General features: G+C 48.4%; 12 protein-coding genes across 12 annotated transcripts; 4 read left to right on the top strand and 8 right to left on the bottom strand.

Annotated features, from left to right (window-relative positions):
- Nucleotides 1–4: 4 nt before the first annotated feature.
- EV420DRAFT_1529795 (uncharacterized protein) lies at nucleotides 5–4,741 on the bottom strand. The gene is given in 19 exon segments (XM_060472564.1): nucleotides 5–210; nucleotides 261–498; nucleotides 550–756; nucleotides 811–875; nucleotides 924–1,002; nucleotides 1,055–1,303; nucleotides 1,354–1,455; nucleotides 1,475–1,737; nucleotides 1,785–1,963; nucleotides 2,015–2,057; nucleotides 2,112–2,280; nucleotides 2,329–2,506; nucleotides 2,544–2,749; nucleotides 2,844–3,072; nucleotides 3,107–3,556; nucleotides 3,609–3,709; nucleotides 3,760–3,860; nucleotides 3,915–4,358; nucleotides 4,410–4,741. The coding sequence occupies 19 exon segments, from the start codon at nucleotides 4,696–4,698 to the stop codon at nucleotides 38–40; spliced, it is 3,765 nt and encodes a 1,254-aa protein (XP_060332919.1). The 5' UTR covers nucleotides 4,699–4,741; the 3' UTR covers nucleotides 5–37.
- A 20-nt stretch (nucleotides 4,742–4,761) lies between these two features.
- Nucleotides 4,762–6,262, top strand: EV420DRAFT_173551 (uncharacterized protein). Its single transcript, XM_060480002.1, has 3 exons — nucleotides 4,762–4,835; nucleotides 4,885–4,980; nucleotides 5,034–6,262. The coding sequence occupies exon 3, from the start codon at nucleotides 5,052–5,054 to the stop codon at nucleotides 6,018–6,020; it is 969 nt and encodes a 322-aa protein (XP_060332918.1). The 5' UTR covers nucleotides 4,762–4,835; nucleotides 4,885–4,980; nucleotides 5,034–5,051; the 3' UTR covers nucleotides 6,021–6,262.
- A 147-nt stretch (nucleotides 6,263–6,409) lies between these two features.
- Nucleotides 6,410–9,457, bottom strand: EV420DRAFT_1267394 (uncharacterized protein; the record flags this gene model as incomplete). The annotated part of the gene is made up of 10 exons (XM_060467387.1): nucleotides 6,410–6,560; nucleotides 6,605–7,158; nucleotides 7,216–7,441; nucleotides 7,496–7,797; nucleotides 7,849–7,999; nucleotides 8,056–8,164; nucleotides 8,227–8,895; nucleotides 9,037–9,182; nucleotides 9,239–9,321; nucleotides 9,368–9,457. 10 exons carry the CDS (start codon nucleotides 9,455–9,457, stop codon nucleotides 6,410–6,412), a joined length of 2,481 nt encoding a protein of 826 aa, XP_060332917.1.
- Nucleotides 9,458–9,891: 434 nt separating this feature from the next.
- Nucleotides 9,892–10,894, bottom strand: EV420DRAFT_1266900 (6-phosphogluconate dehydrogenase C-terminal domain-like protein; the record flags this gene model as incomplete). The annotated part of the gene is made up of 3 exons (XM_060467357.1): nucleotides 9,892–10,178; nucleotides 10,229–10,274; nucleotides 10,358–10,894. The coding sequence occupies 3 exons, from the start codon at nucleotides 10,892–10,894 to the stop codon at nucleotides 9,892–9,894; spliced, it is 870 nt and encodes a 289-aa protein (XP_060332916.1).
- A 122-nt stretch (nucleotides 10,895–11,016) lies between these two features.
- Nucleotides 11,017–12,814, bottom strand: EV420DRAFT_173505 (uncharacterized protein). The gene is made up of 4 exons (XM_060479995.1): nucleotides 12,478–12,814; nucleotides 12,364–12,427; nucleotides 12,181–12,312; nucleotides 11,017–12,113 (listed from the first exon to the last, which is right to left on the bottom strand). The coding sequence occupies exons 1-4, from the start codon at nucleotides 12,580–12,582 to the stop codon at nucleotides 11,140–11,142; spliced, it is 1,275 nt and encodes a 424-aa protein (XP_060332915.1). The 5' UTR covers nucleotides 12,583–12,814; the 3' UTR covers nucleotides 11,017–11,139.
- Nucleotides 12,815–13,108: 294 nt separating this feature from the next.
- EV420DRAFT_1267139 (uncharacterized protein) lies at nucleotides 13,109–14,737 on the bottom strand (the record flags this gene model as incomplete). The annotated part of the gene is made up of 1 exon (XM_060467370.1): nucleotides 13,109–14,737. The coding sequence occupies one exon, from the start codon at nucleotides 14,735–14,737 to the stop codon at nucleotides 13,109–13,111; it is 1,629 nt and encodes a 542-aa protein (XP_060332914.1).
- Nucleotides 14,738–15,010: 273 nt separating this feature from the next.
- Nucleotides 15,011–17,062, top strand: EV420DRAFT_1529764 (HAD-like domain-containing protein). The gene is made up of 14 exons (XM_060472563.1): nucleotides 15,011–15,218; nucleotides 15,275–15,330; nucleotides 15,382–15,467; nucleotides 15,522–15,540; nucleotides 15,597–15,665; nucleotides 15,719–15,840; nucleotides 15,894–15,947; nucleotides 16,003–16,051; nucleotides 16,106–16,178; nucleotides 16,244–16,419; nucleotides 16,479–16,606; nucleotides 16,659–16,672; nucleotides 16,735–16,749; nucleotides 16,807–17,062. The coding sequence occupies exons 1-14, from the start codon at nucleotides 15,122–15,124 to the stop codon at nucleotides 16,962–16,964; spliced, it is 1,116 nt and encodes a 371-aa protein (XP_060332913.1). The 5' UTR covers nucleotides 15,011–15,121; the 3' UTR covers nucleotides 16,965–17,062.
- A 62-nt stretch (nucleotides 17,063–17,124) lies between these two features.
- EV420DRAFT_173003 (fungal-specific transcription factor domain-containing protein) lies at nucleotides 17,125–20,024 on the top strand. Its single transcript, XM_060479899.1, has 9 exons — nucleotides 17,125–17,453; nucleotides 17,511–17,539; nucleotides 17,595–17,659; nucleotides 17,716–18,407; nucleotides 18,457–18,650; nucleotides 18,703–18,837; nucleotides 18,893–19,008; nucleotides 19,066–19,562; nucleotides 19,614–20,024. Exons 1-9 carry the CDS (start codon nucleotides 17,258–17,260, stop codon nucleotides 19,892–19,894), a joined length of 2,205 nt encoding a protein of 734 aa, XP_060332912.1. The 5' UTR covers nucleotides 17,125–17,257; the 3' UTR covers nucleotides 19,895–20,024.
- Nucleotides 20,025–20,166: 142 nt separating this feature from the next.
- EV420DRAFT_1640517 (uncharacterized protein) lies at nucleotides 20,167–21,326 on the top strand (the record flags this gene model as incomplete). Its single annotated transcript, XM_060477110.1, has 5 exons — nucleotides 20,167–20,573; nucleotides 20,638–20,685; nucleotides 20,739–20,822; nucleotides 20,878–21,079; nucleotides 21,132–21,326. The coding sequence occupies 5 exons, from the start codon at nucleotides 20,167–20,169 to the stop codon at nucleotides 21,324–21,326; spliced, it is 936 nt and encodes a 311-aa protein (XP_060332911.1).
- Nucleotides 21,327–21,346: 20 nt separating this feature from the next.
- On the bottom strand, nucleotides 21,347–23,538 carry EV420DRAFT_172837 (uncharacterized protein). The gene is made up of 12 exons (XM_060479874.1): nucleotides 23,312–23,538; nucleotides 23,200–23,262; nucleotides 23,050–23,152; nucleotides 22,925–22,999; nucleotides 22,825–22,871; nucleotides 22,620–22,773; nucleotides 22,510–22,567; nucleotides 22,441–22,456; nucleotides 22,207–22,391; nucleotides 22,146–22,152; nucleotides 22,004–22,095; nucleotides 21,347–21,953 (listed from the first exon to the last, which is right to left on the bottom strand). Exons 1-12 carry the CDS (start codon nucleotides 23,393–23,395, stop codon nucleotides 21,422–21,424), a joined length of 1,416 nt encoding a protein of 471 aa, XP_060332910.1. The 5' UTR covers nucleotides 23,396–23,538; the 3' UTR covers nucleotides 21,347–21,421.
- Nucleotides 23,539–23,960: 422 nt separating this feature from the next.
- Nucleotides 23,961–25,481, bottom strand: EV420DRAFT_1529723 (uncharacterized protein). The gene is made up of 12 exons (XM_060472562.1): nucleotides 25,440–25,481; nucleotides 25,310–25,382; nucleotides 25,217–25,250; nucleotides 25,147–25,166; nucleotides 25,090–25,094; nucleotides 24,902–25,036; nucleotides 24,831–24,851; nucleotides 24,738–24,778; nucleotides 24,639–24,688; nucleotides 24,570–24,577; nucleotides 24,458–24,519; nucleotides 23,961–24,410 (listed from the first exon to the last, which is right to left on the bottom strand). The coding sequence occupies exons 1-12, from the start codon at nucleotides 25,466–25,468 to the stop codon at nucleotides 24,115–24,117; spliced, it is 774 nt and encodes a 257-aa protein (XP_060332909.1). The 5' UTR covers nucleotides 25,469–25,481; the 3' UTR covers nucleotides 23,961–24,114.
- EV420DRAFT_1529705 (uncharacterized protein) lies at nucleotides 25,217–26,085 on the bottom strand. The gene is made up of 6 exons (XM_060472561.1): nucleotides 25,891–26,085; nucleotides 25,769–25,834; nucleotides 25,530–25,715; nucleotides 25,440–25,479; nucleotides 25,310–25,382; nucleotides 25,217–25,250 (listed from the first exon to the last, which is right to left on the bottom strand). Exons 1-3 carry the CDS (start codon nucleotides 25,971–25,973, stop codon nucleotides 25,670–25,672), a joined length of 195 nt encoding a protein of 64 aa, XP_060332908.1. The 5' UTR covers nucleotides 25,974–26,085; the 3' UTR covers nucleotides 25,217–25,250; nucleotides 25,310–25,382; nucleotides 25,440–25,479; nucleotides 25,530–25,669.
- Nucleotides 26,086–26,415: the final 330 nt, after the last annotated feature.

The following is a 26,415-nucleotide window of genomic DNA, read 5'->3' as shown; positions in this document are numbered from 1 at the left end:
TATATTTTCTGTATTGGATGCCAAGTTTCGAGAGCGTCTAGTACCTCCCTGTGTGACCTTTTGTATTGTTCACTGACCTACAATCACACGTTCGAGCCAAGAAATCAGAATCTCCTTCCAGTGCGTCCAAGGCCCACAATGAAGCGAGACGGGCAGCACTGATAGGATTGGCCTCGGTAGCACTGGCCAACACAATATCATGGACGAGTACTGCGGCAACATATCAAGCTAACTGATTAGACATAAAAATATTTCCTTACCGCTACATTGAACGCCGCCATCACCATCTTCCTTGTTGATCTCGAAATCTTGACAACCGCTCGCTTGAAGGAGTTCCAAAAGAACCTTGGTAGGATGATGAGAAAGCGTTTGAAGTGTAATGTGCTTGTCGTAGAACGGTTGGACAAGATTTATAAAAATGGCTTCTACACCATCTGGTTGGAAGTCATCTGATATGCACATCGCCCCCATTATAGATTCTACGACATCTGATAGAGGCTGTTTCCCATTATTTAAATGGCACATGAAAGTAAAATTATCGAGGCTTACCTTTGGAGGGTCAATATCAAACCAGAACTGACCCGGTGCTCGGCCCTCCTTTTGTGCGTCAGTGTATTCCTCGCATTGTTTACGCTTCACCTCCTTTTCATAGTTGATGATACTCAGAGCAAGCTCTGCTGACTGGAATAACAGGTGCTGATGTAAGCCCGAGCACACACAAAGGGCAGCTAACGCGCGATTTGAAACCATTGCACCCTGGACAATGATCTTTAAAACAGCAACAGGGAACATATGGTATTACAGGCATACCTTCAGCAATGTCAGTGCGCCAGGTGAAAGTCCTTGGTTACGACTAAAGATGTGCCGAACTACCACTGTACGCACTTGAGCTCGATGGTCTGGAAAGCTGCGGGATAACTTACAGAAGTCAAGTACTGCATCCCCGACAAATTCGAACCTCTCATAACAAGAAGTCTGAAAGCCTTGATGGGTGATATGTGTCTGCTCAGTTGGGATTATGAGTCGAAGTTGAAGCGAGTGAAAGTTAACGAACCAAGGCTTGCGCCAGCAAGTACGGTCGTTTAAACTTGTGCTCTAGTATTTCCTCGATAGCTTGGAGCGTTCCAGGTTTGAGTTTAGCAGTGACACTGGAAGAGGGTGCCATAGCTGTGCGGCCAAAATCTGACCACTGTTCAACTCTTAAAAGAGGTACTCCCAGGTCCTTTGTAACACGAAGGGCTACGTCTTTGCCACCCGTGAGGTAAGCAGCACCAATGATAGACTCGACAACATCAGCAACAGTCTAACAGCTGAATGTTAGGCAAAGCGACTAGAGAAGAAGACTGATGGTACCTTGTCACCAAGCCATTTGTTGGAATCGCCATTCCGCAAAGTCCAAGCTTTCTTCTTCCTTTTCCTAGAACGGCCTTTTGCTGCGATTGTAGTGGACACGTCCTGCAGATTGACTAGGGACTGCCGTTGGCTGCTTAGGTGCGGATGGTACCTGATCAGCAGAAGTATTGTTGTTCAATTCCCTGGTAAAATTTGGTGGACACCAGATTTTGATGCTGAACGGTTTCATTTGAATAAAGGAAGGCAGCCCGATGCGAACAGCTTGGCGAAGCAAAGAATTGTTGCTGATGAGCTCTCTTCTTGATGCGTGTAGGTTACCTTCGCTTCTGTCCGGCTCCGTTACGAAAACATATAGAGATGAGACATATTTCAAGAACGAGTCACCTTCCAGGAGGTCATGTTGTGTATGGAAGGATTGACGACTGACTCACCTAAAAGTTCTAAACGCTCATAATCATAAGCGAGGCCCACTGATGGTGCGGTGATAGCCATCCGAAGTAAGTCCTCGGCCACGGAAAGACCAAAAAAGTTCGCATTCAACTCTTTGACGAGTAAGATATGGTTGATATTTTCCATGATCGACGGAAGGAGGAACCCCGTGCGAATGAGACTTGCTTATGTTAAATGCGGATGCTACATGAATTAACGAGAGACTAAACACCTTAATGGAAACGTGCATTTGGCATAGAGTTCTGGTATCATATCTGGAAATCCGATGGTGTGAACGATGTGATGAGGGAAAGACAGAAAGTACATACATAAAAAATCAGATGTGCCACACTGAGGTCTAGACGAAGGACTAGCGTATTGCAGCCAGGGATCGATTTTTACGACCTCGAGGATACACTGATTCTCGTCCTTCAGATCCGGGAGGTTTTCGTATTTTGACCGAACGAACTCAAGAATAGTCATTGAATTGTTGTTCGGCTACAAATGAAGACTCAGATGTGGGATTTAGACGTTCATAGTGCTTACATGGATACTTTGCGGGGTCAGGTCGCGTCTGACCTTCACAACTTCGTAACGACGAATGAACTCCATATGGCCCTGGATGGCAGCATCCTGGACATCCGGTTCTACCATGTCCGCTACTCCGTACTTCAAGGGAGTCCACCGGCTCTCAGACGCCAATTTTATGGCATTCCAGGCTAAGCTGGAGCCAAGGTCAGGTAAGTCAAACGGCCAGGGACGGATCCAGTTCTGGAGAGCGGAAGTCTGACTGGAGAGGAGCGACAAAATATGCCATCTTCCCCGAGTCACAAATATATGGCTTGTTAACAACTGTTCGGAAGAATCTGATTGTGTATGTATGAAGAAGTTCTAGCTGTTCGTCGTTCACGAGCATAGGAGCACCGCGTCGCAACGGAACGACGATCGGTATACCCAGAAAGAACAGCTTAATGTTCAGGTATATCAGGTAAAGGCCGGCGTGTCAAGAGTAAAAGAGGAGCATGTTGCGCTTCCCGCTGGAGGTGATCTCCGCAGATGACTGTAGGGTACAACACTTTTGCCGGCGAATAACAGAAAGACTGCCAAAAGCACGGCACGCTCCCCGAGTACATTCGCGTCCCCGCCACTTTAGCGTCGGTAGCAGGTGGGAGATCCTTGGGCTTCCATAAGCGTCTATTTTCAGGAAATGGGAAAAACCTATGTGGAAGGAGGCCAGCTTCAGCCAGTCTAGCACAGGCCGCAAAGCAAGCTTGGCGCCTGGCTGATACCCTTGATGTAGGATGGTGGCCCACTGATACAAGACAGGTGATTGGGCATTCCGGGCAAATGCACTCGACAGGTGACCAACGACTGAGCAGAGACATATTCAAGGCGGGGTTTCTCTATATCCGGACCTGGTTTTAGCTCTAGAAGATATGCGCCTAGGCGAAAGATAACAACAGTAGCGTTTTGCACTCGAATTTCGCAACCGGTGGTGGCGTCAGTGATACACGGTTGCTTGCTGTCTTCGATCTCGGACCCTTTATCAAGGCTGAATACAGCCATCATATCTGACAAGAGTAAAGGAGGCAACGAGGTATCAGAGGTCCGAATCGCCCATGACAACATACTTTTGTTGATACGTGCAAGGCAGGATAGAATATGGCGATGGACGTTATTCTCACGCTCAGCCATGAGCACAAGATGACTGTCGAAGTCAGCAGCTCGAGAGTAGGTGTATGCGTGTGACAAGTAGCTGCACGACAAACTGAATCTATTTATTTATGATGTCAGTAGTTGGCTAGAGGCCGTCTGCTTGGGCTTACCGAATGACAACGGAAGCTTTGGGTATGTCTAAATCTTCTGTCGACTGCACTGCGATAATCATATTGCAAGTACCATCCTTGAAGGCGTTGAAAAGGTCATGCTAGGAGATTGAATTGGTATAAAGGATGATCCAAAGATCAGAATGTGTACCTGAGCCGCAGGCGTCTCATCACCTTGTAATAGCTGACACCGAAACTCCCTCAAGGCTCTGAGCAAGTCGATGATACCCCACGCAACAGCCTTGCTGGAGACTAGATAGGGTATTGGTTCTTGTTCGATAATAAGAACGGGAAAAAACAATTCACCAAAAACTAAACCGCGGAACTCCGTGTCAAGGGGTTCACACGCCTTGAGTATCTGTACAAGTCGCAAGAACTTTGGGGAAACATTGAACCCTCGAGAACCGATATCCAGATTGGGCATAGCAAACATCCAATTCTTGATGATGTCACGGACGGAGACATCGAGTACCACGTCGGGCGCAGCGTCGTCGTCGTCATGGTCATCCCATGTAGACACGCTAGTCTCTATGTCTCTCAAAGCACGACGCCACACTAGATCGGACGCACATGCACCAAGTTCTTCCAAAACTTGCCTTGATGCCTCAAGATGTTTCGAGAAAACGCGTCCAGATGGATCCAAAGAGGTGACTTCATCCAGTATGATCGTCTGCGTCATGTTCGAAGAAAATGCTCTGTCGTAGAGTACGATGATTTCTCTACATCGAGAAGGGATATATTCTCCTGGCACTACAGGTAGACTTCATTAGTAGCAATGAATTGAGTGTTGATAGACTGAACCTGTTTCCGATATAGTGAGATAACGCGCTCTTCGTCCGTTATCCTGCCCATTTTCTGTTTTCCTGCGCTTGTGAGGTCTTTCAGAGTCAGAGTCAGGAAGAGCGGCAGACGACGGAACAGGATCCAGTAGACTTTGTGAGGGTGACGCCATGGCTGAGTCGTCGAATTCGAACAGCACATTGGCGCCACCCGACGCAAGCTGCTGGTCGCTGTCGCGCTCAGATTCAGATTGAATTTCGCCATCTTCTTGGTCTTGGGCCTTCCATTTACCCTTCCAAATTTTGAGCATGTAGAGGCAAGGAGGAGTAGATGGAGAAGTAGGATAAGAGATGTCGGCAACTTCCGAGCTTGCCTTCGAAGTGATCTTGGCTTTTACCACGATGCTACGCTATCAGTCGAAGTCATTACACAAGGCTCTATGGCCAGGTTAGAGTGTTTTATTTGTTTCTGAAGATTGGTATTCATAGCTATACAGCCCCGCCAATACTAACGGTATGTTCTAATCCTCGTTGCCAACAGTCTACGGTATATCGCATGGAGAAAATTTTTCCAGTACACGGCTGGCTGCTAGGCATGTAAAATTTCCTACCTCCAAACTTGTTCTGACAGATTTCCATAGTGAAGAAGGCCAAACAGTCCAACATGAGACCTCTTCAGTCCATGTTTTCACAATCGCAATCCTCAGCCTGGGACCACGTTTTCAAGGACATTGCGGACAAGCCTCCAGTGGTATCCCAATCGGGCCCCAGACGCGGTCGGAGACAGGCCATGACAAACCGGGAAATTAGCGCTTTCAACGACATGTTCAACATGATATTTGATGCTGTTTCTGAACAGTCGCGAAAGCAGCGTGACGTCGATCTACAACACGACGATCTTGGTGGTCTCTTCACCAAGCTTCGACGACACTCAAAAAAGATAAAATGGACTACGGAAGAAGAAAATCTTTTGGACCAGAAAAAGGAGGAGATGGACATGTGCGACACGGATCAGCAGCTTCTTGACTGGGCTATGAGGGAGGTGTTTGAAGATTCGGTGCGACGTGAAGCAGCATCTCGGCTGGCTATGGAAAATTCAGAAATTAAAGAAGTCCCCCGGCTTCAATCTCCAGCGTACCCCGACCTCATTGCCCTCCTCATGCAGACGTTCCGCGACAAATACAGTGATCCTCACCTTGCTCTGTCCATCTTCGACTACACTCGAAATCTCTCTATCATATCTTATGTGTTTGGATGCACGACCAAGGCTTACAACGAACTCCTTAAGACCAGATGGCGGTGTTTCCGTGATCTCAAAGGATTCCATGACGCCCTGCAAGAAATGACTGTCAACGGTGTCGGTATAGATGCTAGCACACGCAAATTGGTCGAAGAGGTGCGACGTGATGTCGGTGAAAAGAGCTTGTGGATGGAGGAGGACCCGCTGGGAGATAGCACCGAGTCATGGAATCTGTTGAACAAGATTGAGGAGCTGACCGCTGCGAAGAAAAAGAGGTCGAAGGTTGAAAAAGAGCCAAGGTGGGACGAGTGGAAGTCTTCGTCCATGGTCGACGATGTCGATGATCAATGGGGATTCGATAAATGGGACGACCCGGCAGGGAAATTGTATTGATTCCTTCTCGTTTGTTCTGGTGTAGATTCGGTTTGCAGAAGCAAGAAACAGTCCTACGTTAGTCGCATTTGCAGCTACGTAAGGTTTATCTGTAGTCGTCACAAGTATCATCATTTCATCTAGCTGGGAAAGGTACATATTTGCGCACTGTATTAGATCCTGCGCATGATTTGTTGTGTTGGGTATAAAATATTCGAAATGACCACGTATGGCTTCCTTGAAACAGTAAAAGGAGTGAAAGTGAAATAAATGCTACATTTACAACGAGGAACGAACAACAATGAGAGAAAGAAGCAGCCAAGGAGTTTTAAATCCACCACTAATATAGAAAACCGTTGCAGATGGGGAAGTCAAGAAGCAAATCAATAAAACGAATGTGAAGGGTGGAGTCAGTAACGATTACGTCGAGTTCGCGATTTCGACGATCGCGATCTAGAGACTGCTGGAATTGCACCAAGTCCATGCGCAGGAATGTAATCCATGTCTACCTCACCGCACTTAAGGTAAAGCAGAAGGTTGTACACGAATATCTGTTCATACCTGAAAACGAATCAGTAACGTGATGAAATAGATGGAGCGAAGACGAACTGTGTATTAGGTGTACACGATAGACATCGAATCCGAGTTGCAGCGGAGGAAGATTTGGCGCCATTACCAGCGCAAGGTTAGCGGGCGTCATCTTCGTCAACGACTGTGTTCTGTCGTCTAAGAACAATTGAAGGAAGCTGATGACGAAGAGTACAACACGTCGATTGACGGTTGGTAGACGTTGCACGATATGGATACACGCCTCGGGATCCTTGGAACTCGATATGCACTCGTTGTACATTTCCTCGGGAACGAGGGGATCACAAAGCTCTCGAAGCCAGGACTTCATGAGAGACGCGAGAACGTGAGGGTCATCCACACCGTCCAGTGTGTAGTACCCTCTATCGATGCGTAGCTTGAGCTCAGATACAGCATCACTATCGCCAGGTACACGGAAAATGCCCTCCGACTTCGTACCCCCAAGCGCCAAAATGCCATCTGCAAGGAAGGGAAGAATGATTGGCACTTTTTGATGAGGGTAATTGCGTTCTTGCAATCGTATGATGGCATCTAGTGATTCGCCGAATGTAGACGGATTAAATGCGGCATCCTACACACGACATCAGCTATGAAGAAAAAAGGGAAAAAGTAGACTTTTCCTACGCACAGAAGCTATTTCAATTTCCGCAGTACTTGGTGGTTTGCTTCGGGGTCCTTTCCTCGAGATGAAAGACAGCCGTCGTAGACAATATTTCGCCATAATGTCTACGCGTCCCTCCTGCTTGGACAGATGCTGTTGCATGAATCCCCGCACATACGTCTCTATGTTTTTGGAGGGTGGGAACGTTATGAGAAGGACACACATCAACTGCCATCCTCGGAATACGCTCTCCCTGTGATAATGGGACGTCAGGCATTGACCCAATAAAAGAAAAAAGCCCACGAACGTATTGGGATTGCCACTTAGCTGCTTCATGAGTTGACAATATATTTCGTCACGAAGTTCTCCGTGGGTCAAGCCCTCGCCCAGAATCCATCTCTCCTCCTCTAGAATACTTGCTGTATTCGAAGCCAGAGATGCGGAAGATGTGTTACTTGATGAAACAGTCGAAAGAGCATCGGAGGGCACCCGCACACCCACCGGTTTTCCTTCTCTATCACCCATTATGTGCTGTATGATTTTAAATATCTTGACTGCATCTCTATTCAAAGTACGGTTCAAGGCCAGCAATGGAGAAGCTAAGGGGGCCTAGACAAGGAGGCATGAGTGTCGGTATCAGAGTATAGGACTTCCAATCACCTTCTGCCAAGACATCATCTGTGCGACAGGAATTCGCCGTCGAAAGATGAACCCTGTACGATGAGTGGAAAAATACTGCTTCGCATAATCAGATTCGGCGAATTGTAGGATGTCGGAAGCCAGATCGTGGGGAAGAACCGGATAACTTTTCCTACGGTATCGTTCAACACTCGTATTTTATACACTCGAATACAACTAATACCGTACCCAGAACTTAGAGTCGCTGTTGCAGCATCGAGCGACACGACGCGGGGCTGTATGAGGATAGGCTTGCCTGTTGCTCGATTCTTCACCGGACTCATTTCCAATGTGGCGACTACATGTCAAAATCAAAATCAGTTTAGTGGCGACTATCGTCGATTGGAGGGATATACTGACCTGAGTTTAGAATAGGGCCGCTGATTTCCTTGCCGTTAATCCTCACGGGCGGATTCCGTCCCGTCTTCGAATCCCCTGGTGGCGGCGGGATCGGTCGGCTTGGAGCTCCTCGCTTCCCAGATTTTTCAGCTGCAGAACTGTCAAGTGTTGTAGGCGATGCCTGTACGCTACTGGTACCGGTCTGAGAACAAGGTTGATTTGACGTATGGCTACTTTCAGAAGTGGAACTAAGCATTTCCACGGCAGCATTGAGGCTCTGTGGAAGTTGGGGACGATGAGATAGATATGATGATGATTTTGATCTCGCTCGAACGGATGATTCTGGAGTGGAATTATTAGACGAGCGTCTCAAGGCGTCTTCCTTGAGTTTGGGACTACTGCTGGAAGGTGTCAAAGTTTTGAGCTTTGGGGATGATAAATTCGCATCTGAAGTATAAGGAGATGCAGGTATCGGGGGTAAATGCTGGGCGAGGGTATGCAGACGGCTGGAGCCGTTCAGATTATTAGTATTGTGGTATTGGTCGTTAGAAAGAGAACGTCGTGCAGGGGGGCTTTTCGTTTTCGTAGAAGCCGGACTTTTGGCGGGGGTAATTGAACGTGGGGACTTTCGGTTTGGCATGTCGTCCTGACCATTCGCGTAAGAGTTGGAACGCCTGTAAGCCGGTTTTTCTGGTGACAGGGTTTGGGACTGTAATGCAGAGTCGTAAGCCATGGATTTGGAGAGACGGTGTGACAAACGCCGCCCCAGAGCCGAATTCTGTTAAGGGTTTCAGCCACAGACTAAGATATATTGATAGCGTCAAAAATGACTTGCCTGAATGATACCCAGAGGGATTACGAAACCTGGTGGTCTTTCCCATACTGTTTCTCCAGTTTTCGTCTGATAGTAGTAGGATAAGCCTCCGCGACTCTCATCACTCAACTCCCACCATTCACCCTCTGCGCTCGGTGGCAATCTGAAGGAGAAATACCGTTACGCCAGGATTGGTGACTGAATGATATAGCTGCGCACACGAAATTGCCAACAGGCGCGTCCCAACTGACTTGACCGGTCGCAGGACATGCATAGAACTGAGGATTGCGTCTACGTGATCGCTGACATCAGGGCGGCATCCGAATAGTAGTTCTACAACAGACATACCTGAGGATCAACGAGCGTCACCCAGAAATTGGAACCCCAAGTCGTATCATCGCCATCCTGGGCCGGAGTGCTGCTTCTCGATTGTCGCATACTCTTAAAGGTGGGTGATTGAGGGGTGGTGGCACCATTTACTCGCTCCGAGACTTTTCCTTTGGCAGACGACGTAGAAGCTTGACGAGAAATGGCAACGCTCGGTATAGACGAGGATGGCGCTCGCCTAGGAAAAGATTCATGTGGAACGGTCGGCATCGCTGGTGCAGGGGATCCAGTCATCACGGACATCGTATTTGCTGTGAATATTGCGAACTGGACATCAGCAACCGCTGCCGTTACGGGACGGAGGACAAGGTAAGTGAAGAAGAAAAAAAGGCTGGACTTGTGGGATAGTGGGAAAGGCACCGGGGTAGAAGGGTCCCTGGTCCAGGGGTGGCAAGCAGCGACAAATTCTTCTAATTGCCTTCTTGCCTTCATTTCCTTCGGTTTCTTTTGATTCAACTGGCTCCATTTCCTTCCGAGTACAGGTATTACAACTTCTTCGCTTCCTCCACCATGCCTTTCAGTACCTCAATATCTGCGTTATTTCCTCTCAACGACGTTTCCACCCTTTCGTAAACCTTGGCTATTCCCATGTATGTATCTCCTTCCCCTTGTCCAAGGAACCCTGCAATTTCCTCCATCTCGCCTACCCACCGGTACGCCTTGGGGATCATACCTGGTATCGATCGCGTCGCGTGTTCCACGACCCTAGGTTGTGTTTCCTGCAGAATCTTGAGGAGAGCTTTCGCTGTGGCAGGCGACGACGCATGGGCACCTGGTCTGGAATTAGGTCGACATCAACACGATGCACTGAAAATAACAAACCAAGAAACATCGTGGTCAGCACGCCTATCATTCCTTTCGTAATGCCCTGTTGATAGAAATAAATAAGCATGGGTGTTGATATATCCGCATCTCCAAGGGATAAGGAATCTCAATAGACGTTGATCTTACCGCATAGGACATCTTTAAGGCGCTGGCAGCACCCACTCCCGCTCCGTCCCCCTCCAAGACCGAAACTTTCAGTCCGTATTTCGAGAGCCCCGCAAATTTTCGCAGCTGCTCGGCATCATCACTGGAGGCGAAGAATACTGGATCATAATCATCCCTCGGAGGACCTCCGATGATCCCTGCATCAACAAAGGCCATGGATGTTCCCGAAAATATATCTGAAATACGTTTGACCGTCTCAGGGTTCACGGCATTACAATCCGCAAACAGAACCTTGGACGACACCGTGTTCGCCTCTTTGACAAAGCTTTCCGCGAATGAGAACGCATCGCTTGGCGGCAGGATACTGAGGATGATACTGGCCTCCCGGGCAATCGAATTATACGTCGCCTCCTTCATACCGGCCTCGAGTGCCCTTCGACGTGTAGATTCCGAACGTCCTTCAAGATTCGTCAGGACGGTGCAGCCCTTTTGCACTAGTTTCCTTGACACTGCAGAACCCATAGCGCCTGCGGCGATCACTGCAATCGTCGTCGCCATAGTTGATGATAGTTGTAAGCAACCTGCAGCAAGAATGCTTTCCCTCGTTATCAATGCATGTGACAGATAACGGTAGGATCAGTTGGACCAATAATATCAATAGACCAATCTACTGGAGTGGCGTTCATCGCAGCATTTGAGATGCATGGTAAACGTAAAGCTATTTAAAGAAACGACGAAAAGTGGTATGAATACACGATGCTTGAGAATAATTATTTAAATGACTAGGATGCAACCAGTACATCTCATGGGGCGGCACTGTGTGGAACAACAGGTAAAGTCGCACTCGGCAAAGACGCTGAAGACGTTGCAATGGTTGCACTGGCACTTGCCGGACCGAGACTAGTCGGACTTGCCATGCCCATCTTCTTCTTCACCGCATCGAAAGTCTTTACCAACCGTCTCCGTGCTCCCAAAGCAGTCACACCCTTCTTTTCAAGGGTAGCCTCGTTCAACTCGACCATATCCCTCCAATTCATGCCCTCGAAACAGGACGTATACTTGTGCAGGCGCAGGCTCTTCAACCACGCGGGTACGTCTTCTAAGAGCTGCGGGTTGATGTCGTCCTCCTTCGGTGTGACGCCACTTCCACTGCTGACTGATACGGCACTTTTTAAACCACCGCTCTTCAAGCCAGCACTCTTCGGCACGGTCTTAGCGCTTCTCAACGCGCTCCCAGGGAGCCGCGAAGTGCTCGAGGCCCTCCAGTTTGACGATGCACCTGCAGGTGACTGCGATCGAGGTTGCTGTCGCTGCTGCTGGGACGGTGGTGGGGTATTCTCTTTCGCTGCTCCAGCTGGTTGCGGTTGCATCAGACCGCTCATCATCAACTGAATAGCAAGCATCTGTGCTTCACTTGAGAATCCCATACTACTGAGTATGGACATGTTAAAACCAGCAGGTTGACCCGGGAAAGTGCCGCCGTTCAACAAGTTTGGCGTGCCAGGATTGGGGGAAACATCCGATCTCTTCTTGAACATGATATCATTCGGAGTGCTAACCATGCTTGCCCAGCTGTTCTCATCAGTCGGTTTGACGATGATTTCCTGAGCGCCTTGCTCGGCCGTAGACGTCTGTACGCTCCCATTGATTGGATCCCGGCTCGTCGCCGGAGTGTTAAATGTAGTGGCGCCAGATGTGGCAGGAGTGGGTAAGTTCAAACTCGGGGGGCGCATATTTCGGGACGGTTGCTGCCAACCTGGATGCGCAGGGGTTTCAGCTTTTGAATTACGCATCATATCGTCAGTTTCATGGTTCGGATGGCATCAATCACTGGGACGACGTACGGAGTGAAGGGTTACTGGCTTCAAACATCTGTTGAAGGACAGCCACTAAGAAACGCAATTGGCCAGGGTTGGCGTTCTGAAGCAGTGTATACATAGTGGCGGTCTGCTCGCTCTCTGACAATAGCTTGAACCCTGCGCAATTTGTGTTAGCGGGTTGAAGCATAACAGCGGCAGAAAACAAACACTGCTCAATAGTGCCCAACTCTTCCTTGAATTTTGGTTCTTCAGAGGCCACAGCCATGTTCTCCTGCGACATAAATTCAGCCATGGGTCGAGTCAATCACAATCTCGACCCACCAGTGTTGTTTCGAACTTCGTGAACCACTTGTCCAAGTCTTCACCTACCAGGTATAAATGAGAGGTTAAGTAGATACTCGCAAAGTTGAATACCTGTTCGTCCATCGAGGCAACGAGGGGACGGTGGCAGGCGAGGAGAGGGCTGACGAGAAGCTGAAGAAGATCGTGGTGACTGAGGCAACTCCGGTGGAAAAGACCGTATAGTGTTGGAGGCAGGGTCCTGGAAACTCGACATCGCTAACTGGCAGGGAGGCGCAATTCAAGAAATCCGGAGGGAAGAGGAGAAAGCAATGCAAAAACCAGGACAATCGCTATAAATACGAAAGCAAATGGAACAACCTAGGAGGTGGCATCGCAGCGACGCTGTTGATCATCAACGTTTGCTTTGCCTGATGCTTGACGACGATGTGCAACCAAAGGGCGATACAGATCCCGCAATGTCACTCTGTGGTATAAAGCCGAGTATATCAGCGAAAAAGCCTCGATATCGACGTCAAAACGACGTACATGGGGAGACCGGTCTGACAAGACAAATTGGACGACCGGAGATCAAATCATTATTGATGCTACAATCGGCAGGTATGTATGGAATGTGAGGAGGGGCGATAAGCGCCTATGGACGAACACGAATTCAACGTCCTCTTTGAACAATGTCTAATCCATGATATGTGGTCCACAAGGCATCCTGAACAAACTGACTAAAAGTGCTTCCGTTGGTCCCCACCACTTGCCACGCCTTTGCCACCACCATCGAATCCAAAAACGATAATAGGAATGACTTCAGCTTGATACCATCGTATTCGTTAACCAGTGAATCCAATACAGCGGTCTGTTCTGGGAAATCTTCCAAGAAGAAAGTGCAGGGAAATGTGCGCAAAAGTAGGGACAACGCTGGATCGTTGGTGGGATCGTTAGAATCAGTTGCGATATACAACGGTGTATTCAAAGCGAAAAGACGCGACGCCGTATGTCGGATACCACGGCAAGGAAAACGGGAGGCAGTATTGGGAGAAGGTGGGGGTAGTGAGACTCTCTGTTGCTTCGCGAAATCAGGAGGAATTTGTAGCCTGCCAACGGGATCAGAGGGTGACAGAAACATGGACTCTAATGCAAGAGTATCCTCCGTGCTGTAGTTGAGAATCCCATGAACGAGGTGCCACCACAGAAGCCGGGTATTTTCGTGTCGTCGGTTCCTAAATGGACCGTCACCAAGCCGAATGTGGGCACCAAGATATGTTCCAGGAATACTCCTCTCTATGAGGGTTGCCGCATGAACAAGTTCCGGAGAGGCGTAGGTCATGCTCTGCCGGACCTTTCCACGTACATGAACATTCTCAGGATCCATTAGTCGCAGCCGAGTTGAACCAAAGAGTGAACCGAATTGAAGAAGCCTATGCGGATACAGCGCTAGGTCACGGATATGAATGTTCTTTTTGTATTTGTCGCCCACCATGGAATCGTTTATAGGGCGGTCTGTGAAGCGAAAGTGATATGCGCTGTTGTCCTTCAGCGTATGGGTCTCATTTTGCAAGATTCCAAGACGGTCATGGATCCAACCGTTCGTCAGGTCCCAGCGATGAATCAGACGTTGGTGTTTCTGAATGTCAGTAAGATTGACAAGCCAGTCCCAGGGTATATGAGTGTAATCAAGATAATCGGCACATTCTGGCGGTATGGGGACATGGCGAGGGAGGCGAGCACAATGACGCAAACCTTCCTTCCCAGAGAGAGAAAGGAACTGCGCCAGGGTATCAAAAATAAAATAACGGATCGGGTGACTGCCAAGGCGAATTGGAGGGACAATGAGTGTTCGGTTCAACATGTAGGCTAGGGTCAAGGCATTCTCTAGCGCTATGCGTTGGTTGTGAAATCCGCTATGGGGAAGATATGCCAGAAATTTCTCGTTTGCGTCTGGTAGGTGGAGAGAAGAATTAAATGCGACGACTTGAATGGAATCAGCGTTGTGTCGAAAACGATTGTGGCCAAGGAGATCCCACCTCGTTAAAAATAGATGATACGCGACGCCAAAGCTGACGATGGATGCACAGGCTAAGAGCATGATCAAGGCGACCCAGCGACCGTTTGATGTACCCGCTCGTCGTTGATGACGGGTGGTGACTGGAGGAATGGGAGTACTTGTGAACAGCTGGGTGCCAAAAGGCCTGTGAGCTGGTGCTCGCATTCGATAGGCGCCTTTCTCTAGGGTGATTGAAGGAGAAGATTCTCCGGTACGAGCAGGGAAAAGATGTTTAGGAACCATGATACCGCCTACGTAGAAGGCTTCAGTTCGCCGTGTATCGACGATATAAATGGATGCACTGGTAGGAAACGCTACCAACGTTTCGTCGATACTTAAAGCGAGCTTGCAGTGTTGAAGTTGGTTGCTGTTGGTTGGAAGGGCGACTGCGTGACGTGACAGTTGAATGTTGGAGAACGGCCCGCGAGAACCGTCGCTCGTCGCGCCTTTGAACCTAGAGAACCATCTTTGGCGACACAGGATATCCAATCTGAATATTTCGCGAGACGGATATCTACAATCCTTTGGGTCCCGGAAGGATATTCCTTGGAAACGGACGCGTCTTGCCACGTGGCTTTAAGGAAATCGGCCCGGCCGTTCCTGCAACCACTTTACTCCGACTCTCTCATGCTACTATCTTGCTTGCGGTGTCGTCCAGCTCATCGACTTAGATGTTCCCCCTTACTTAGCAAATCTTCTGTCCTTGGTCGTAGACATCTCCAAGGTCGCATTGCGTTGTCGCAACTTCTTTGCTGGAGGACTTACAAGGTCTTCCCTCAGGCAGTTCTGTTGGGCGTTTCAATGAATCGCCACCTTTAGCTTTCGCGTTTGATATAGTGGGATCTGAGCTCAGTATCTCATCAGTCTTTTAACGGGTCTGTTTCAAGGATGGCGTCCTGATACGTGGGCCGCATGCACTCCCCCCAGCACACCGAGCTTTGCAAATCCTTGAAGGTAACAATTCATTCAAAAAGTGAGTCCGCAGAAATTTCGTCAAGTCCTCGGTGGACTGAGCATCCGAGTTTAGAAAAATACCATTCATTCTCGTAAGCTCGTGGGATGATATCGCGCGCTGAACTAGGTCGCCTGATGCAGACTACAGCTGACCAATGGAGGCGGGGTCTCTGAAAGTGCTCGTGCCAAGGGCCTATCTGACAAACTAGGTATCAAAGTTCGTACCCATGCCCATACTATATTGGCGCGTATCTGATCCGTTCTATGCAGATTACACCGAGCCAATGCGTACAAGCGCATACGATCCTACAACAGCAGGTTTCCCGGTATGCTAATGAGCACGTCCTTGTCTTGGGAGGAAGACGCGATGAAATACGTCAGGTTGCCGAGCTGTTCGTGAATTTTCATGTTGTCACTCCGCTACTTTTTGAGCGTCAAATTTCAGCTATGGTTTTAAGAAGGCTCATACAATGCTGGATGTCCTAGCTTGGAACCCTTCGTACGCTCGCCATGGAACACTACTCTTTGAGGAATTGATCGTAACCTTCCGGCAGTGTATGGCCCTTTTATGAACTTACTCCAGCCGAGAAGGAGAGTACAAGAGTAAGGATTTATCGTTGTTCATCTGCCCCAATGATTCATCATGCGTATTCTCAGCCTGTGGACTTTTCGAATACGCCCATATCGGCGATTTTCGTTTTCCATGACCCCCGTAACTGGGCTCTCGACAGTAAGCGGTCCATCTGGAGACGTAAATTCCATTGCGCGAATATTCTGGTGACCATTTTTGAACAGTCCAGATCATATGTGATGTTATACAATCAAACGGTATCATCGGGGGCCCATATGGCAAGCTGACTAAACCTGTGGAACTAGTCTTCTGCAATCCTGATTTAATATGGAGATGCGACTTTCCTAGACCGCGGTTAGGACAGGGCGCCTTCAAGGAGGCTTTCCAGGCTGTTTACAAGGCAGGTAATTTGGAACCTTTCTCAACGGCCCATCTCTAATGCCGGTTGCCCTCCACAAGGCTTTGACCGGCAGGATGTATCCTCATGTCCAGTATGGGAAGCCAACGGAGGCGACTTACCGATATGCCAGAAGCATACTGGAGAGTCAGATACGTTTACTATATGGCCATTCCACAAAACCCACAATGTAGGTCCTGCCTGACAGCATAATACGCTTTACTCATAACTTGATTATATAGGTACATGATTGGAGGTGAGGCGCATCTTCCCCATCAGTTCTTTGCCTTCTTGCTAAAATGAAACATCTGTGAACAGATAATCCTGAGTCTGGTTAGTCTGGATCATTTTAATACGTGAACAGAAGCGGTTTGAAAGTTTATTGTTCAGATATCGCGGGTGCCAACAGTGCGGGGTGGCCATCTGTGTTGGTCCGCACTGGCGTATATGATCCGATCCACGGTTCTCCAATTCACAAGCCTACGCATGAAGCTGAGGATGTCGAGGAAGCGGTACGGTGGGCGATATCCAGGGAGTTTGAGAAATAGAGTATTACCTTTGCGATCTATACACCGCCAGCTCTCGGCATATATCTGCCGTTGCCGACGCTCTCTTCATGTAGTTTGATGTCGTTAAAACGTCGGTTTATATTCTTCGAATTTTGTGCATTGTGGAAGTATCCGCTCCTTTTTGGGACACGCCCCTTACGGCGCTGCAACCTCAGACCGGCGTTCGTTACTCCTTCACCTAGTCCCTATTTCGAAGACTCTCTTTCCTACCACAACATCTTGTGGAGGCCCACCTCGGACGCCCGCGTTTCTTGCATTTGCTTGCTTCAATAATGCCAGCTGAAAGGGCCCAAGTCGAGCCGGCTCCCTTAGCAAGCCAACCAGCGGAATTCAGGAAAAAGGATGGATCCCTATCCAAAATGCGGTCTCACAAGGGAAATGTCCCTATCCTTCCCCAGACGAAGCTTTGTCCACATTGTCCAGCCAAGTTCACCCGGACCACCCACCTGAATCGACACCTCCGCACTCGTGAGTAAGCTTCAGTCAGCCTTGCCCTGAACACGTTCATTGACGCGCTTTGTCTAGATACTGGAGAACGACTGCATCGCTGCAACGTACGTCTTATGGCATTCCTTTACTTTGGTCATTTGTCTGACGGTAGACGAAAAGTCGTGCAGCTCTCAATTCACTCGCAGCGATCTACTGGCGCGGCATAAGAAGCGATGTAACACCGAGTGCGTTCTTTGTCTGTTCTCCTTATTCAATGTACTCAGTTCGTTCTTCCTTATAGGCAGGATCCTTCGAGAAGAAAATCTTGTGTTGCCTGCACAGAGTCGAAAATAAAATGCGACCGTCAGCAACCATGCTCCAAGTGCGTCTCTAGAGGAAAGGAGTGTGTCTTCCTGCCTGTAACGCCAGCCAAGCCGGCTCAGGCATCGACTTCTCCTACAAATTCACATCCTCCCCCGACTCCTCCCGCCCTCCCATCTCTCGCAGATTTATCGTCGTCGTTAGATCGGACACTTGGGCCTATAGAAGGCTCCTCCTCCGGCAACACTGTCTCGGACGCTCTTCAGCGATTTGCATCAACCCAGGGCCACGATCTACATGCTCCAGCTTCCGGCCTTTTGTCTACCCCGCAGACGGACGAGATGGGCCGTAGCGGCTTCGCATCAGTCTATAGCAACGACTTTTTCGAGCCGTTCTTCACTGATATCTTCATGCCGCGCGTTCCATCTCCCAATTCATTCTCACGCCCCGAGGACAGCCCAAGGAGCTCGGATACGGGAAACACGCCGGATCAGTCCATATTTGCGACCGATTACATAGGCCCGACACCCTTCTTCAAGAGCATCGGCTTCCTGTCTCAGGACGCCTCTGTCGGCACTCCTGTACAGCCGGCCGTAAGCAATGTGCGGTCTTCTCCCGTTGGCGCTTCGAGCGCCAACATCGATACACTTTCACCTGAATTACAGCACTATCGTGCGTGCCTAGTACAATGATTCAATATTACAACTGACTCGTTACCTAGTTTATTTCTTTTATTCCGCTTTTTTGGTACAAATGCCAATCGTGCATGCACCGACCTTCACCATCGATAATAAGCCTGCTTTACTCGTTAATGCCATGCAAGCTTGTGGTGCCCTCTACGTTAAAACGAAAAAGGCCGGAGCATTTATTGAACAAACCCTGGCTACGGCAAGAGATTCGTTGGTGCAAGCATTTGTGAGTTGTACTCATTGTCACTCTTTGGCTATATAGACTAACAACTCAACAGGCGACCAGTCCGAAGGATTCTGCCGAGACGTCAGAGTTAATTCTTGCCGTTTTACTTCTTCAGACAATCGGACTGTTTCATCAAAAGTCTGACCAGCGTTCCTCATCCACAATATTCCATGGTATGCTTGTCCAGGTAATTAAAGTCCGTGGGAGTATACCGCCATCGTTTGACCATGAATACCTCACAGATGATACGTCGTGCTGAACTCCTCCATCGAAACGCGGCATGGGAGCCTGGGAACATAGATTCCTCGAACCTTGATGCTGCTTGGCGCGATTGGGCTATGTTTGAAATGACGAAACGGTTTGTCACATTTTCCATCGTCGCCAAGTCCTTACCGTTAACTCTTATAAATAATAGGCTTTTATCACAGTCGTATCTCCTTGATTGTTGCCATGCAATCTATTTTGCTACTGCCCCATCCTATCGCATCGGAGAATACCTGATTAACCTTCCAGGAGAAGATGCGCTTTGGACGGCCAAGTCTGCTGAAGAATGGTTTGCTGTTCTACAGACGGTTTCGCCGTATGGTTCTGTTCAAATGCGATTAGCGGGTCCCAATATGCGGCGGTGTCTGGATTCAATGTTGCAGGCAGATCCGCAGCTGCTGTCGCAGCCTACGGCTATCACCCCTTTCGGTCATTTTGTGCTATGCCACGCCATCCTTCGTAACCTTTTCGATGTGTGTATTGAGAGCCGGATGCCCGTGCAAGGCAATACAAGTGATCAAGCCGCAGTCGCCAAAGAAATATACACAATTCAGTACGCGTTGCACAATTGGCTTCAGAGCTGGCTCGCTTCGCCGGACGTTCCTAAGACCGGTGATCCTAATAACGACCCTGCGTTCGTTGATAACGGTATCTCTGATCGCTTTTTTTTCATTGCCCTCAATTGATCAATTTTGCTAGCTCTACCATTTTATTGGTTCGGCCAAATATCTTTGTTCGCTTACCAAGAAGGCTTGCCACCCTTTGAGCCTTCCTGTCCCGAAAACATGAAAGTGGAAGCCAGGTTCAGATTGGTGAAGCAGTGGTTTAAACACATTAGGAAGTTTCTTAGCCAGAACAACCAGGACGCAACGGTATTTTGGGATGAGCTTATTAAAGTGCGGTTGCAGGCGTGGCAGATTGAGCGAGAGACGTATCCTGAGGATTCAGAGGGACTGTTGGCGTTTTTCAACAACCAGTGATAGTGGGGGCTGCATCTTGTTGTACTATTTTCTCTGCAGTCTATTTAAGACGGACTGAAGTGGGTTAGCATTGAAATATTATTTCCACATGACGGCCCACATCGTATCCCGAGAAGACTGCCCGTATTTGGCAGTTATTTCTCTCCACCACATTTGGGTGACGAGTGATCGAAGCACGACTGGAGGCGAGCCTTTCATTCTTTATTGTACTAAGTAACGAATTCTCGACGTATTTGTTTTGTTTTGCTAATAGCGAAGTCTTTAGTTGTTGTATGTTGCCCACACCAGTTTCTTTTTCTCGGCGCCCTTTTCGTAGAGAAGGGGGATCTCTTGACAAATCCCGTCGACGGATACTCGACAGCCTTCTCACTCGGGCTCGCGTCACGAACCTGGCCGTGCTTCTACTGGCAGCATTTTCTGCCATTTCATTCCTTGTAAACCTCTCCTTGTACTTCTCAGCTGCACCCACACCCGACTCCCCTTTGCCTCACAGTATCGTCTCCACTATCGCACGGCACAGGGCGCTTGCGAATCTGAATCATCTGGTCATCGTGCCAGGACATGCCATATGGAGGGGTGCCAATTCTGCCTCACGGTTAGATGTGGATGATTGGGTTTTGGAGCCATACCAACGAGAAGGAAATCGAGTCGATACTTTCTACCGACATATTACACGTGGGTACGTCGTCATGTCTCTTTTGAGTTCCGGACGTGCAAGCTAACCATTAACCTATCGCACTCAGGGCGGAGATTACCTTGAAAGATGAACATGCGCTTGTTGTTTTTAGTGGGTATGTGCGTTCCAAGAGGATTCACAGATTCTCTGATTCACTTTATGCTTTAGTGGACAAACGCGAACCAGTTCAACGACTACCGAAGCAGAATCCTACTTGCGACTGGCTTTGAACTCCAACGTGTTTGGAGAATCGTCACGTCCTTTCCATCGAGCCACGACGGAGAATCATGCTCTCGACTCATTTCAGAACCTTCTTTTCTCTATTGCACGCTTTCACGAGTACCTCTGGCCACTATCCAGACCACATTACAGTTGTCGGATATGAAATGAAGCGTGCCCGATTTACGGATCTCCATCGTGCTGCAGTGCATTGGCCCAGGGAGAAATTTCACTATATCGGTATTGACCCACAGGCTGAGGAAGCCAGTGCTCTTGCTAGACAAGGAGAAGTGAGTACTTTTGTTTTATCACAATTCCACGAGCCTTTGACGTTCTATGTAGCATCAGAACGGGTATCTTCCCTACTCAAAAGACCTTTACGGATGCCACTCGGACTTGCTGGCGAAAAGGAAATCGCGAAATCCCTTTTCCCGCTTCCATTCATACTTAACCTCTTCTCCGGAATTGAGGGAGTTATTTGAGTACTGCCCTTCCCCGAGTACGACTATCTTCCAAGGAAAGCTTCCATGGGATTGAGCTTGTACGCATGCACTTAGAACATTGACGTGAAATGGGTGGAACATTAACGTATAGTGGGCATGGACGACTAAGATACATAGAGGGTACGAGAATCATCGGCTCTGTGCTGAGTATTCGCTCTCCGAGCTGGGTTCCAGGGGTTCTACTGCTGGGGTGTCGCCGGAGTTTAGACTCACGTCGTCGTAATTATTGAGGACGTCGTCTTCATCGTAGTAGCTGTACATGCTTTCAATACCATTCCGTTGCGGAACGTGTAAATCAGGAGGATGAGATCGTGGTAGCGAAGAAGACACGTCTTGTTCTACAGATGCAGGCTCAGGAATGGGCATCTGGGTGACTGCGTATGGCGATGTCGGTGTCTTCCTTCGATGAATTCGCAGCGGCGAAACAGGCGGCGGAACGTAAGAAGAAGGACCTGGGGACGCAGGGGGTGTCCTATGGTATGCGCTTTCTGACTCCGTGTAATAAGGATCTGGATCGGAAACACCTCTCGTGCTTGGCTGCAGAACTCGGGGCAGTGAGATAGTGAAATTCTTCTTTTTCATAGACGGAACGGGTAAAATGCGCCGGGTCGTTGCAAAAAGGACTACGTTAACGGTTCCCGATAATAGAAACAGGGTAGCACTGTAACTGCGGATTAGTGCCTGGCCTTCAGCTGCGAATCTGCACCGCACCTAAAGATCGTCGCTTCAAGCGTAACGGTTTGCCCGGCGAAGGCCATGAACCTCGTTACCGTTATGGGGAGAACCATAATTATATACGCGATCTGTAAACATACTAAGAGTTCGGTTCGGTGTGTGATGCACAGTTACTAACTGGATATCTGGGAACCCCGACTCAGTCCGCGAAGTGTTCAGCATAACGTACGAATACTCACAAAACCATTCGTTTGGCTATCTTGGTAGCCTCATTATCTGAATCCGTCGTTCGCCAATCTCCTACCCTCTTGACGGGACGAAGCCGAAAGCGGTTTGGTGTCCATCCGTCCATTTCAATGTGTCCACGCAGTCGGAGAAAGATGAACGTGTATATTAAGAGGCTCCCCAAGGCAGCTATGAACATCTAAGAAAAGCTATGAAGACAATAGTTTAGATCACATGGCAGAACCCACAAATATATAATCCAGTCTAAAATCCTTTTGAGCATCGCTGATGAATGAAAAGGGAACCTCTGAACGTACGTGATTCGTTCTGAAGGATATGCATCTGTGATCCAGCACCAATAGCCTGTTATTCCATCTAATAATAAGACATAAGAAAGAGCCATCTTTTCGTAAGGAAATAGACTAACAATATGGCCCTCTCTCGTGAACGTTCAGGGTAGCAGGACCAGCAAGCACTAAGGTCAAAATGCCAGACCAGCCTGCAACAAGGGTCATCCACAAGATGAATTGTCTCAAGTGCAGGTCGAGAACCAGAAGGAAAAATGTTTGAACTGCGATAGTCTAGATACGCATGTGAGCAATAGACGCTCACGTGAAGATGGAACAATTTACTAGCGTCCAGAATGCTGTTGAAACGTCAGCTATTTGCTTCAGCGCTCCTGAAAAGTGGATGCTGTATGATCGATATCAGAGATAAGGTAATGTTAAGTACCTTGAATGGTGCAAAGCGGTCCAACATGAACGCCCGAAGACTGTACCCAGGCAGCATTCAGAATGGAAGCAATAGCTAGCGCATCAATATCAGAAAAGACGATGGAAAGGTGGCGAATCACAAACCCTGAATCAGATCAGACACTAGCAAGCAGATGAAATACGCCGCTATGTGTGTCCTAACAAACAAATGTTCATCCAGAGATGACCTGGTGCTAAATGCCGAGATCTTGGAGGACGTCAGCACCACATCACGTATAGCGGAGTAAGCCGCACCGCGATAACAGCCAATAGGCCAACTACCGCAACGAGCGAAATGCAGGAGACAATGATAAGGGCCTTAAAGAACCGTTAGATCATGTCAATCATGAAAAGGACAGAATCTTACGGATATTCCGTGAATCTCCTTAGCCGTATACGGCATTTCTAGTAGAACATTAGGACCATCAAGAGAAGTGTGTTGCTGTATCATTATTGGAATAGCGTGCCTTCAAGGCAGGAAATCGGGTAAAATGGAGGCCAGCTCCGGGAATAAGGGAAGTCTTCACGGTCAACGTTGAAGCGGAAGGTGAGTCCACTCCGACCACTCCGACCACGTCGCCGTCGCCCCCTGCACGGCAATGAACTGTGATCAATGTCATTGACGACAGGGCGATCCTGTCCCGGGCTCAATGACCAGTTCTGAGTAGTCTGATGCCTTGGCGAGACAGTGCTATTATCCCCATATGCGGAGCAATGCATTCACTACGCGCCACATATTAATATTTCTGTGCTGGAGAGACAAAGACGTACTTACTGGCCGGGCAGTACCTCATTGTCGAATGCGGTTATTCAATAAAGAATTAAGTGTGACTAAAAATGAGAAAAACGTGGTGTATGGATAAAAGGACTCAAGGCGGAGAAGATGGGTACCGGGACCGAATTTATGTTGGGTATCAAAAACATTATGAGCGGCGTGGCAGTTTGGTTTCATGATCGAAGCTCGGATTCGCAGTTGGGAAAAGGAACTTTTTAGTCGCCGGAATTACCGGCTCCGCCGGCTCTTCGGTCCGACGTTCTTCTGACGGCTCACTCCCAGAAAACCCGACAACTCCATATAAAAGCGTCCTAAATAATCATAAAAAGCCGACCGTGACCTAATTACTAGTCAATAATTTAAAGTGATAAAAATCCATCTTCGTCTGAACACCGTCAATGCCTGCTACGTTGCAGACGCGCCTCACGGGAATAATCTTCCAGCGTGAAACCGGTCGCAATCCCTTGTTCCGTTGTGACGGTCCTCTCAATTCGGACGTGGACCTCAGGCGTTTCTGGGTACTCATCCATAGTGAGCATATCAAAGTCTGGTATAGTTAGCTCGAAACTCAGTCCGCTCTTGGGCCGGAACTGAGACCGCAATGCATGGCTAACACTCCGTGCATTCTCGATGTCCCGTGTTATGGTCATCTCCGTGTTGATAGTCTCCATGCGTCGTTCACGCGATACGTCTGGAATGAGTCAGGTTACTTGCGCAGGCTATTCCAATTGTACTCACCGTGTAGGTGGATCAGTAATCGCTGCGACATAATCCACGTCACGCAATAGCCGATAGAAGTCCTAGACGATGATCAGTGGCTTGTGATGCCCACCGCCAAGGTAATACATACGCGGCCAGCTACGAGCTATGAATTTAGTATCCACATGCCACTTTGAATACTGCGTAATCATGAACGTACCTGGATATCCTGTTTCGTTTGATAGAGTACCAAATTCAAGACGTTGACCCCTGGAAGCATTTGGTGAGTTTCCTATCGGAGGAATAATGGCTATAATACCGGTCAAAACTGAGAAGTAACCCAGTCCGTCGTATAGCATCCTAAAACGCCGCACGAGTTAGCACAGTTGTCACTTCAGAGATAGATGATTACATTTTCTGCAGCTTTAACATGCTTTTAGGAAGAGTCAACAAGGGTGGGATGCACAGCAACGAAATGCTGACATGGAGCTAGTTGAGTTGAGTTTGAACTTGAGGAGGTATATGACAGATATTGCCGTGGTAGCGACATCGTACGTGATGGCTACCGCGTAATGATTCCAGGCCCCAAAAGGCCACATCGAAACTAGTGCGCGACAACTTGATTTCGCAGTTTAGGAAAGGTAGTCACCATCAGTTGGCTAGGCACTCACTTCCCCTGAAAGGATATTTAGAAGAAAGGGCCAAGGAGAATAAAAATTTAGGCGTACGTATAGCGGGTCGCGGTATGCTGAACAAGCAAGGTTACATATTTGTAGAAGACAGGGAATGAATACTGACATATTCTTTTAGCGACAGTCGATATCCATTGCAGCTGAAAAGAACCTTGAACTGAACTGGCCCGCGTTGTAGAGGAATCCTGAAGGAACACACCACACATGCACTTAGATAAAGAAAGAGAAGGGTATACAGTATCTTTCTCGATCGTCGTGAAAGATTGTAAGCACTTTGGAAACAAAGTTCAATTGAGTTGTGGCTTCCGATTGCCTGGGGATCAACTCACCGGATTCCCAGAATTGCTTGGGAGACCATGGCCTGGAGGACTGCAACGTGGATTAGTAATTAGTATTCGGTACCGCACTTAGAAGTCCACCTTTAAAAATCGAAGGCAGGGCGTAAAAACGGGCGCACGACGCGTCTGTGAATCGGGTATAGAAAAATCCAACAGATGAGAGGATGATCACGACGATACTGGTGAATCTGAATGCAAGAATTAATAACAGCGCTCATGAATTAGCACGAAACCTGCTGGATGAGGAAAAACAGCAGTGAAGACACCCTGTTTGCAGATCAGGCTATGAACACGTCCAACTTGGCTCGGAACGCACTGACAAGAGTCGCGGAGCTTCCCATTGCTCTTTATAGAACCGATACGCGGAGGGAAGCGTCTGTATAAAGCTATCAAGGAGAGCGCTATGAAGCGGCTCATTCTGGGAAGGGATCATCGCACTTACTCGTAAAACGCAACTGCAAGTGAGGCTACACGCAAATACGCTGCAGTCTCGAGTCCGGCGCCCATGTCAAGAGGGACGGACATGGCGTCCAGAAAGAATGGCGGTGGATAGTATCCACCTAGGCTCAAGTACTAGCCCAACATTTGAATCGGAGGCAAATTGTTTGACAGATGATGTGAACTTGGGAGATGACAGCCTTGACCCAAAAGGAAACCGTGCGCTTCGGACCAAAGGCCGTAATATTAGCCTTCCCTGATGGCTCGGATGGAAAAGTGCGAACCTTCTTCGATCTTCACCGTTTGTGTCCTATACATAGGTAGCATTCTCTCTGCTCATCGAGGTCTTCACTTCAGTAAATAGAATCCTCACCAACGGCCGTGCGAGGATTTCTTACGTTTCCGCAATGTCCACACAATTGGCGATGGCTCTCTCGTTTCACAATCCGTTAGCTGATCTTTTCGAGTTATATGAATTGGACGCATAACAGCATCCAGTATATTCGCTCCACCCCTGAATATCTTGTAA

Source organism: Desarmillaria tabescens (assembly GCF_030435595.1).
Source record: "Desarmillaria tabescens strain CCBAS 213 chromosome Unknown EV420scaffold_11, whole genome shotgun sequence".
NCBI classification, from domain to species: Eukaryota; Fungi; Basidiomycota; class Agaricomycetes; order Agaricales; family Physalacriaceae; genus Desarmillaria; species Desarmillaria tabescens.
This window is presented reverse-complemented; position numbering and strand designations above follow the sequence as displayed.